Here is a 12,387-nt window from a genome sequence, read left to right as displayed (position 1 = left end):
CACCCATCGCACCGGATACGTAGTATTTCCGGACCTAATTTGAATTAAGTCATGCCAACATTTCAAGTTTGAGAAAATTCAAGTTTCTAACCTCGAAAGCCCATGGGGTTAATGCCAAATACTTGAAAAACCATGAAATTATCGGATCTTTATTTAATATTGACAATTTTTTCTACTAACAACGACTTATGTTTACGGCATAACTTACCAAGGAAAGTTTTAAGTGGAATAAATTCTCAGTAGCTTTTTTCTTTTCAATACCAGTAGTATATGATACCAAATTAAACTAAACATTGTATTTCAAACCTGGTAATTAGAACCAAATTTAAATATCTTGTCCGGCGTGGTACTAGCCCGTTAAAAAAATAGTAAATTATAATGAAACAGACAACTTCCCGAACTTCCATTATCAAATATCTGTCGCCTTAACAAAAACAATTCAAATTGCCCCCAAATAGTTGATTGACCATACACATATGTAATAAGCAATGAAAGCTAATTAAATATTCTACACATTTTTTTATATAATCCATTCGATATCAGAAACTTGAATTTAACAAGAGCATTTTGTCACTATTATTTTGTAAAAAAAACCAACAGACCCTTATTTAACGCGAGGAGGAATGTAGCAATTAAATAGGCTTTAAGTAACAATAAGGAAATTATAGTTGCCATCCTTTTCAACTTTTGTTAGTTTTTTATGTCTAGGAGGCGTAAACCGTGAAGGCGAGTACAATAAAAAATAGAACGAGTTGAGCGTCGTGACTCGTGACCAGCAGAAAAACTTTTCCAAAGCGGCTTAATATTTTCTTAGTCACATTTTGAACAACAAATCCTTTTTAAATATGTAATAAGCAATAAAAACTGGCAAAAAGGAACTTTTATTTTAATACCACGTCGGTGGCAAGCAAGCATACGGCCCGCCTGATGGTAAGCAGCACCGTAGCCTATGGATGCCTGCAACTCCATAGGTGTTACATGCGCATTGCCGACCCCCTAAACTAAATTAAATTTAACAACACACAGAAAAAGCGATCCTGCTTTTAAGTCACTACCTACATCTTCCTAAGAAACGTGATATCGTAAAAACTTAAAAAAGTTAAAAGACGTTGTCATGACAAAAAAGGATTGCGAAAGTAAAATTCTAAAAATAGGATATTCTCTATAGCATTGAATCCAAATAAATAGTTATTGTATCAGTTCGCAAATCGTTATAAAAAGGCTTGATATGTTTTCTAAGCTAAGGTAACCATTGGACAGAGTTCAAGAGAGTCCCAACAGCATTCTAAACATGTTAACAGACAGGACTTCGTACAACCTTTCGACTTATGATCCATATTTTTAAAAGAAAGCTTCGTTTTAGGGGCATAGTGTCATGTATAATGTTTATGTGGAATCAATAAGCTTCCATTTCGCCGTACACAATATTCACATAAAACTCATAGGATCTGAGAAAAATAGAAAAAAAAGGCGTATACTTCTCAAGATGGCGCTTGAGCCTAGTGGGACCCGCAAAGCTCGAATTTTAAGGAACGTTAACATGGATCCTAGAGATTGTATGTGTCTTTGATTACTGTCACTATTGTTTGAAACCCATTTAAGACCTAAAATCTGTTTTTGCAAACACAATATTTAGCCCTAAACATTTTTCCTACATTAATTTTAGTAAATTTGTATTGCATAGCACTAGTGTACCAATTATGGATCTACTGATGTCTATTTTATTGAAATCCGCTCAATAACTTAGGCGCTAGAAGATAAAATATGATATAATATTCGGCGTCCTCTGAAGGCGGCTGTACTGATTTTTCTTAGTAAAACAAGTGTAAGCAGGTTGTGAAAGGCAAGAAGAATCTACCGATATGTCATTTTTAAAAATCCGGCCAGTAACCTTAGCTACATCATCAGTACTTAAACCCATAAATAAAGTAGGGTACTTTCTGGTGAACTGCTGCTACTGCGACAGTCGAGTAAAATATTGATAGTGGAGTAGATCATGTACAAGATATAGATATTTGTATAGACAAAAGTGGAATTCATATTCCTCGGAGTTTCCTAGTAAAAGAATGTCCGTACTGGAAGTGTATAACCACTAAACCTAGATTCAGCAAGTATTTTCTATAACAAGATGTATTTTTTCGCAAAGATATCTAGGACTTTTTGGTGTAGAATTTAAAAGCTTTAATGTTGTCTTACAGCATATTTTCATAGAGAACGTAGATTTTGAGTAAAATGCGATGGGATGGATTCTCCAGGATGGTACACATTTTCTAAGATGGCTGCGATTCCTCGAGGTTCCCAAATGTCAAATGGTATGGACATGAAAAAGGGGCCTTTATTTTACATACATACCAAATTTCAGGACTGTTCCAGAAATTTCGAAGATTGATCTATTCCGATTGTGCTATTATTAAAGAGCCTTGCTTAAAGAACCTGGTCAACTACCATTTCATCGCCACTGTATCCACCAGGGATGTCACGAATGTCACACTCTTCATATTCGCGAATGCGAATCCGAATGTCCAGGATGCGAATGTCCGAATGCGACCACGAATGTTAGGGAATATGTCGTTGTTATTATCATTCCTAATTAGAAAAAAAATCTGTTAGTACTTACATAAAACATATGTTACCTTAGAACGGGATGTTATAAAGTTTTGAAAAATGCTGCCTACTGCTACTACACTTTGCGCGCACTGCCCATACGTGAGTCGGCGAGACAGGATACGACCTGCGCACATTCGCATTCTCGCAAAACATTCGCTTCATTTGATGCGAATGCGAATGTCGATGCGAATGTTTATAATGATGCTAATATTCGTATATACGAATGCGAATATTCGTAACATCCCTAGTATACAATCCATCCCAGATTTTTGAAATCCCCTTTCATCCCGATCCTAGTCTTATCCAGAACTTTCAGGGGTGGTCGCGAACGGCATATTACCTAAGAAAGGTTTCTTTGGAATTATGGCGCTGGTGTAAAAAGAGATGATAGGGATATTTCAGGAACGTTAGACCGACATGGTTGAATAGCCAGAGCCTAACGTAAAAAAACAACAAAGTAAAATGGCGACGGAAAAACCAGCTCACTGAGCAATTACTCACAAGGTCTACTGAAATTGTTGTCCATTCATACGCCAATATACGGCTTAATAACCCATTTGCATAATATGAATGAATATAGGAATAATCCCAGGAAATTCACGAACGGCGAAGGTACAATTTACGTTAAAATACGGCACCTTATAACGTAAATTGAACCATGAATATCTTTAAGACTTTATTTTGTAACGGCGTCTAAAAACCTGGGAGGATACTCAAACAACCCCAGTGGTATGTCGATTGACAACGCCATTTAGGAAAAGAGCTTTCTTTGATCGTACATTGGCGTTTTCTTATGCCGTTTATAAACATTTGCCCCTCCATTATTTTCACATTTGTGTTTCTTTCACAGGGATAAAACTTAACACAGGTTTGCTAAATTTTATGAATTTAAAGTCAAAGAAACATCCTCCCATCAATTCTCTCGATAGTATCCAAGTCCCATACGAAAAGAAAAGTTAATACTTCACATCTCTCTCAGAACCTTCGAATTAACTGATTGATGTTACATTGGTACCATCTCCTACGTTGCCAACGTCAGCCAAGAAGCGCGGACATGGATATTTTGGAGAAAAATGTTTTAATTTTAAAAATATATTGATTTGCAGTGATATTCCTGAGTAGGTAGGTACCTAGGTACTAAACTGGCACAAAAAGTGATCTAAAATAACGTTTTTCATAACGTCTTTCAAATAGAGCCCGCACGCTCCAAGGCGAAATAAACATAACCTGAGGGGTTATAGACGATATTATTGACGTAAGTACAATTACATAAAACATTATTTACCAACTAAGGTCAGGTAAGGTCCACGCAAGTTTAAAGTGAGAAAACAAGAAGAATGAAATATGAATATCCTATTCAGAGTTTACTTCCATATCCAGAGCACTCACCACAGACAATCCAGCATGGCGGCCGGCCCGCGCACTTACCTGTAACAATACAAGATAACAACTTTAAATGGTGTTCAGTGGAATACAAGCTCAAATATTCAGACTTGATTTAGTATTTGATTTCAGTCATTTTGTTTTGATGACCAAATGTCTATATAGGACTCATTGCATTAATTAAAGCCTAAAATACATAAGTCAGAAATGATAGTCGGTCTGACATACAGTCATACTCTTCGCGGTCCAAAACAGTACTCGATCGTGACGTCACTTATGTATCTATATGGTAGTCATACAAGCTATTTTTCATAGATAGGATGTTAGGAATCGAATTGTACCGTGTTTTTTTCTTCATTTTGTAGTAAAAAAAAACTTATTTTAATTTTTGTGTCCAATTTACTGTGATACATTACCCTTATTACAAAAAAAGAGCAGCGGCGCAGTCCAACGCCTGACCTCGGTGATTCTTTTACCATGGTCCTGGAAAATCTGTGCCTAGATCAAGTAAATAAACTTCCGTCAATATTTTTCCGATAGCAGGCGCCGTTGCCAAAAACAACGCCGGGTTTACTTCAACACGATTTATTTGGCGCGTGATCGATATCATAAAAAATATAAAAGGAATGAGAAAACTAGTATAGTCAAGTTAAGGAAAAGTATGGAAGTAAGTCGTGTAGTCGTGCTTTTTTTGGATTCGTTAGATGGCGCAACTAGATTATTTCCCCCGAGTTGCACCGTTTCTATTATGTACGGAAGACCGTTAAATTTTAGGTATAAAATATAAAGTGCCGTAGTTTTGGAGTAAATTAAAAGCTATTGGGTTCAAGCTAAGTAGTGTATAGAGAACACCTTGGTGCATAGTATATCTTAATTAAAAAGATGTGCAATGTATAATACACTAAAAAAAATTTTTTTTTCGATTGCGGCTCGAGGATAAGTCAGTCGGTTGGTGCAATCTCAAGTTAAGCTTTTTAAAGCATTATAAACATTCAGTTAACTTTGCACGCCTGGGCAAATTATGGAACATGTATTTTTAATTATTTTGTACATTGTGCTTCGGGGGAAATTAAGAGAGACGTGAAAATTTTAAAAACGGTACTTATCTAAAGACACTACATTTGCACTAAATAAAAAATAGATTTTTTTTACCGGAAGTTTGTCAAAAAGTAAATAGAATTAATTGCAACGAACTGCAAGCGAAGGTGGTTGGCCGCACGCGGCGCGGGGCGCGCGGGGCGGGGAGATAGCGCAGCGCGCAGCTAGGGTCTGCAATATCCGACAATTGTTCGTATCCGGATACATAGAAATAGGATATCAAGAACGACTGTCAATCTTCAAAAGTGCGACCAAAAATGAAATGCAAGTTTGTGCGTAAATTGTCTATGTGAGATCAAAAATAGTGATGTCATGTTACAACATATTAATAATCGATCGGTGTTTGACCGCTTTATCGACTACTTATTCAAATGTGTTTGATTGTATAAAAAATAGTTATACGAGTAGGTATGAAGTCGCTTCCCTTAGGTCATATAGGGCCCAAAAGGTGCCTTTGATGAAACCAGCACCATATTTTAGTATGTTGTTAAGCATGTTATTTTGACAAAAAAACCATCGGGAGACAGTTTCTAACGTGGTTAAGTCACCAGTTATGACGTCATCAAAATGGCCGGTGCCGTGTTCAGAATATTGCGTATACCACAGAAAGTATATCACATGTAAGCTTGTGTGGGGTGTCATAAAAAGCAAAATTAAATGCGCTACAATATCGTTCATACATTTGACCTTGTAAATACCATAGTTTGCGAGAAATTTTAAGTTTTATTTAAATTTTCTCGAAAAAAAAATCCGTTTTTTGTTTTCTTCAACTTTACTAGTAACTTTACAGGAAAACATTGTATCAAGATATGAATGCTACATTAGTAAGCTATAAAATTCCATTAAAATTTTGAAAATCGGTTTATAAACAAGCAAATTACACTATTTTTGTTTCATACCGGATGACACCACCAAGAGTCGGATTGCTGTTTCAATACAATTTGCAAGGCAAATGATGCTTAGGTAAAGGTAACTTGCTGAACGATATTTATAGTAGGTAAAGTAATATTTTCGATAAAAGTATTATTATCAAAATTAAGAATACCCCTTTACGACCGGTTCGATATAATTCTGCAAATTACTTTTAAAAAATCCTGCTCGCAAGTAAATTGTCTTTTCGAGCTCAGACCTATTCCGATCGAATCTGCAGACATTAGCGACACGTTTCAGTACTAAATACCGCAGGTCAGTATGATCAGTCCGTCGCGAGACTGCTTTGAAGATGGTGGCATTTTTTGATGGGAGCAGTGGCACACGTAAGTTCTTAATTTTGTATAATTTTGGTATCAAACTTGTTATTTAACACTTAATTATTACAGTAAAAGAGTTATGTGTGTTTATTTATCACAAATTAGAGTAACAATAAGTTATTAAGGGGAAACTACATGCTCGTAAAAAAGAAGTGCACGAATTTGTGGGTTCGGCCGTAGCCCGTAAATCGATGGTCATAACTATTTGCATGTTTTTGTCTATCCGGCTTCTGCGCAGAAAATCAAATCAAAATAAATAGTCATATGTTTGATAGTTTTATAATACTTTTCGTTTTGTAATGTTAGATTTGTGTTTTTTTTTTAAGCGTCCATTAAGAGGCAAAAAATTCCTTGAAATTTTGTGCAATAATGATACGAGTATATCACATATTGAGGAATTATACGATGACCTCGAAGAATTCCCTTATTCGCTTTTTGAATGAATTGAAAACGAAATCAAAGAATCAACGACGAATACGATGAGATGTACCTAAAGATCTGCTGATTGTGACAGACCCAGTGTCACTAGTTAGGAGGAAAGACAACAAATATGTTTTCCTACTGTCTAACTGCTCGGGAACGATCAGCATTAAGGTTGTCAAGAGATGGGAGATAAAGATTCGGTCATACGTGTTACGTGTATGTTACAGCTTCAGAAAAAGTTATGAACTAATAAACCCATGGGAGACCTTTTTTTAAACAAGGAGATGGACACTGAAACTAAATTCTTTCTTTCTTTTTACATGTGAATGAATCAGTATTTTATGGATATTCGCTTGATTGTGATGCCATAGGCCGTCCTAGGTGCGAAATACTGGATTTACTTGATTTTCGCTTCAAAATCTTAGAAATGTTGGTTAAACCACCAAGAAAACGACGTAGTGAAGCATGTCTGAGGCGTCTGAGTGATGTTTCAGATGATGCTTCAATTTGACGATACCAAATCTCCAAGAGCCCGCCAATTTCAGACTGCTTCAGACTATTTCAGCAGGGCTATTACTCGTTGTATTAAATGCAACGTGTTCGTTACACGTCAAAATAATTTTTTCAAGCATTTCCTTTAGATGTACTTAATTGAGAGTACTTTACAATTGTTGATTATTGTTTTTAATCATTCTTTAATCGTTAAGATGTTGATTCTTAAAGAAAATTGTGATAATTATGCTAAATTGAATACTGATTACTTCATATGCTATGCATGTGCAGCATACACATGCATTGTTCTGTAAAATGTTGCGTTTTAGTCATATTATTTTACAAAACTCATTGAATTTGCACGTTCGTGCATTTCCAGATAGTTCCTGAACGTCACTTTCGTGCACGCGATTTTTTTTATGATAAAGGACACTAGGATTTTTTTAAACATTTTATACGCGTATTTTATAACAATTAAAAACGGTTCACATGCATTTTTTATGAATCTTTGCAAAATATTTTTCCCGGCCGTAAAGGGATACTGAGATCGTTTTATTGTAATTTACTCCGGATCTAGCTAATTAAAGTTACACACTAATTAAACAAAAATATTTTTTTTTTTACGTATTATTTTGTCCCAGAGCATGCACCTTCGCATGCGCAAAGCATAGTGTATTTAAATCCGTGTTTTACTCACCCACACCCTGTACAGCGTTCTTTGCACTTGCAAGACAATAACTCCTTGCAGCTGAGACTAGCATCAGGAAGGGTTTTCTACAAAGAGGTGTACGCTGGTCCATCATTTTTCTTTCGCCAAGCCTAGTTGCAAGAATCTAGCATTCAGGTAAATTGGTCCCAATGTGGGTCTGTTAAGCCCTTTTTATATGCTGTAGGAGAGCATCCTGTTGAAGGAATATACTCGATCGCTCTGTTTTAGCGTTCCGTAGCCAAATGGCAAAAAACGGAACCCTTATAGATTCGTCATGTCCGTCTGTCTGTCCGATTATTTCCTAAACAAGATCCTCCTCCAAGTATTTACATTACCTATTTGTGTCACTACTGGGAAGTTATATGTAGGGTTTGCAATTAGAATATTGTGATATTCTAATTATTCGAATGTCCACCAAAATAAATATCCGAATAAACGGATTTAGATAACACAGAAATAACGTCTTCTTAACTAAGAACTTGTTCTTTTTTTTCTGATTCAGAGTCCAAGTGTAATACTTACCGATGCCATTCATCAAAATCTAATTATTGTCTTATAGACTTGAATCATGGACAGTCTACTGATCAGCTTGGATACTAGAACTCGGTGAAGCGCTGCTGAGCATCTTAGGGCATTTTGGATTCGAACATCTATCTCCTCTTCCCGATTACTTTAGGTAGGTCTTTTCTTTTCGATCTGCGGTGGCAGCATGGTTCCATTTTTATCACTTGTCACTATGCCCTTCATGACAAATGATAAAGAGCCGACCATCTTAGCCCTATTCATTTGGAGATATTCTAGTGGTTGATTATCAGACCAATTTTCTCTCCTTCGTACTCTACTATCCTAGCCTTGGCCTCCAGGTCGCTTTTGTTTTGAGCCTATAGCCCCAAGTCATCAGGATATCCAATGAACTAATGTTTGCATTAAGCAACATTCGCATTCATTGTATAAAGTTACTGCGTGACATGATGTACCTATCAAAATTGATGTGCTGTTAGTATTTGAATTGATTAAATATATGAAAATACTATATTTAAATGACAAAATGGTATGAAATTATTCATAAATTTCATTAGAAAATTGTTTCGGTTATAGGTCAATAACCATATTTACCGGATCCGTAATATCCGGATCTTATGACCCGCTAGATCCGGATCTTATAGTTGACGGATATCCGGATATTTCGGATATCCGGATCTCAAACCCTACGCGCAGCGATTGTTCCGAGACAGTTTGTTTGACACTTTTGACGGGCAACGAGCACAAATCTTTCTTCTGGCATTAAAACGGAACTATTGTTTTAAACAATCATTGAGTGAACTAAGTAGTCTAACGTTTTCGTAAGTATATGGAAAAACGCGATTTTTCGAATTTAACAAACATTGAGCGTACCTGTATTTAATTTGTTGACTGTCTGTCTGCATACTCAGAAACCCTACTATTTTTGCAGTACATGCCACTACTCGTGCCTCAAGAGCCGTGCTTCGTCGGTGCATCTACGCGCGTTCCTTCTCTTGCCACTAATCACGCGCTTGTCGCTTCTGTGTATTTATTGCTCTACGTTTTTAGTACTTGATTACAAAACTGCATGTTCCGTATAAAAATGCCAATTTTTTATGGGGTGCGAATGTAAACAAAATCAAATGAATATGATTGCATCAATTTCCAATAGTATTAAAATTTCCCCCGAAGTACAACGACAGTAAAACATGAAAAACTACTTTCCGGGTGTCGCACCCTGGTGCGAATTTGACATTGGATTTAGATATTTTTTCTAATTATTTACTCAATTTGCACCGAGTACATTACTTTCCCCAGACCCGCAATGGCCAAAATAGATTTTTTTATATGTTGTTTTTTTTTTACCTGTTCCGTAGCTTAAATTAACATAAATAACACGTGCGAATTTAGATATAAGTGTTGTAAAACGTACGCCAAATTGCACCGAGTACACCTTTTTTCTCTTCTTAGTTATAACCATTACATTATTTTCAGCCGATTTCACCCCTTTCCGGGGGGGTGAATTTAGTAACAATTGTATAATGTTCGATTTTTAGCCCATACAAAACAATCCGTAGTGATTTTATTAGTCCTTAGAATTAGTTCCTGACTTTTGTGAAATTTGACTTAATTTGACCGTACTAAACGGAGACCGGAGCGGCGCGAGCGCACGCGTCACGACACAGCTGCGCTGCCGTTGCTAAAAAGCAAAACGATGCAAGTCTAAAATAAGTGAATGAAAAATATCACTATATGATCATATCGAATATTTAATTAAAAAGTTTTTCCGTGTTTATAAACAACTGTTGGACAAATTTAATAACAATAATAAAACAAGGTAAACTTTTTTGCATTAATACAAGAATTATAGCGTTAGTGTTTAGATATTATATTACATTACAATCATGCCAAATGAGTCCACAAATCGCGTTTCGTGAATCGTGTACTATAATTTTGTTTATATTTTTTTTACATATGCCGTTTGTGTTTTCTCTAAAAACGTCAATTCATAATAAAATGACTTGAGTACTGGACGATATTTTATACGATACTATTCTTTCGTATTTTCTTCATACGAAAAATTTTCTCATGTAAAATATGGTCCCTTATTTTGAGTGGCCTGAGTCTGTCACACGCACTTGGCCGGTTTTTTAATTGTCTGTACTGAATTTACACCGTTTATTTTTTCAGTCAAGTTACAGCGTTATGCCTTTGACGGCCGAGCAGCTGGCGGCGGAAGGAAACGGTGGTTTCCGCTGGGGGTGGCTTGGAAACACAATCAATCGCCCGCAGCACTGTCTCGTTTAATATACAGGTACTTTAGTAATAATGGCTTCGTGTCGTGTCGCAGATATTATCTTCGGGAGGGCCTTGAATCTTTAACGATCTTGCGATATACACCTCCGTTATGGGAAATGATGGAAGAAATCGTTCAGATCCGGAAAACGGTAGCTATTTAGTATGTCGATGCTGAATTCTGGATTTAGGCATGGTATAGTCAGCAACAAAAGTAACGGAAGACTATGCAGTACAAATAAACTGTGAGGGATACTTTAGAATGCGAACTGTAGAGATATGTCCCTATTCGGAAAAGTAGTCCAGGATGGCAGATACTTTTGGAGCATTGTTTCATCCGCTACTATTGCTGCTGACTGTACCCGGGCCCCAATAAGTCTAGAAGTCCCGAATAATGACTCCCTATAACTACCGCCTTGTTACGAGAATTGCGAAAATGATAAGCTTTTCAAAACTAAACATTTTCACGAGGTATACATAATAAACATAAGTATTACCATAAGTAGCGTTCGCAAATAAGGTGTGAGTCCGTTCACGCACACTTTGCATCGATTTGGTACTCTTGGCATTACAACGTATGGCCGTGCAATATTAGACGTAGAACTAAGCAGGTGACTCATCGAGATTTACTCAATCCATGTTAAAATTTTGCCCGGAGCAAATTTCATTATTTTCTTAGTGCTGTGGTGGCTGATACACCTAATTCGAGCGAAGAAGGAAGTCCAAGCCAGTGTTATAGCTAGAATTTTCCACAGAGCACATCTAATGATCATCAATTAGCGCATGGACGCGTGCGTCTAAGTGCAACGCTAATTGTACCGCGTCATCGTCTTCTCTTCCCGCAAGGATTGAAACGAAACTAGCCACCGACACAACGATCGAGATCTAAATGGTGGCGATGAACAGATAACTTAAGGAAAATTGAAGCTTTAGATTTGATTTGGCTGGTTTTCAATATAAATTATGTTATATTTAAGCCTTAGGTAGCTTAAATTTTTCCTAAGTTATTTGCTTATCTGATGAATGATAAACCTGGGCTCGGGAATTCTCACATTTGTATATTTTATATTCATTAATTCGTCTAAAACCATATACAAGCGGAAATAGTGGTTGTAGAAACACTAATCTTAGCACAATCGGATTAGGACCAACCTCGAAATTTCTGGAACAGTCATGAAATTTGGTATGTATATAAATTAAAGGCCCCTTTTTCATGCACACACCATTTGACATTTGGGGACCTCGAGGAATCGCAGCCATCTTGGAAAATGTGTACCATCCAGGAGAAATTCGCGTTTTACTCTAAATCTACGTTCTTTATGAAATTATGGTATAGGGCAACATTAAAGCTTATTAAATTCTACACTGAAAAGTCCTCGATATCTTTGCGGAAAAAATACATTTTGTCATAGAAAATACTTGCCGAGTCTAGGTTTAACGCTTATACACTTCCAGGAGACATTCTCTTAATAGGAAACTAGGAAGCATATGAATTCAACTTTTAACTATACGTTTGTATATGATCTACCCCAATATCAATATCAGCTCAACAACTCAGTCCCTCTCTCAAATTAAGCAAAAAAAATTAATGGATACTCCGCGTATTATGTAAATAAACTTAGATAA

The 12,387-nt window shown here is 36.4% G+C and overlaps 1 protein-coding gene across 3 annotated transcripts in view; it reads right to left on the bottom strand.

Moving 5' to 3' along the window:
* LOC133516911 (MOB kinase activator-like 2) overlaps positions 1-12,387 on the bottom strand; it is a 162,242-nt gene that overhangs the window by 124,657 nt on the left and 25,198 nt on the right. Inside the window, exon 3 of one of the 3 annotated variants that reach the window (XM_061849953.1) lies at positions 3,997-4,035. The exons of the other annotated variants lie outside the window; for them this stretch is intronic. Within the exon in view, the coding sequence (XP_061705937.1) occupies positions 3,997-4,013 (17 nt within the window). The 5' untranslated portion in view covers positions 4,014-4,035. The remainder of the gene's footprint in view (positions 1-3,996; positions 4,036-12,387) is intronic. 3 annotated transcript variants of the gene reach the window in all.

This window comes from Cydia pomonella, chromosome 4 (assembly GCF_033807575.1).
Source record: "Cydia pomonella isolate Wapato2018A chromosome 4, ilCydPomo1, whole genome shotgun sequence".
Taxonomy (NCBI): domain Eukaryota; kingdom Metazoa; phylum Arthropoda; class Insecta; order Lepidoptera; family Tortricidae; genus Cydia; species Cydia pomonella.
This window is presented reverse-complemented; position numbering and strand designations above follow the sequence as displayed.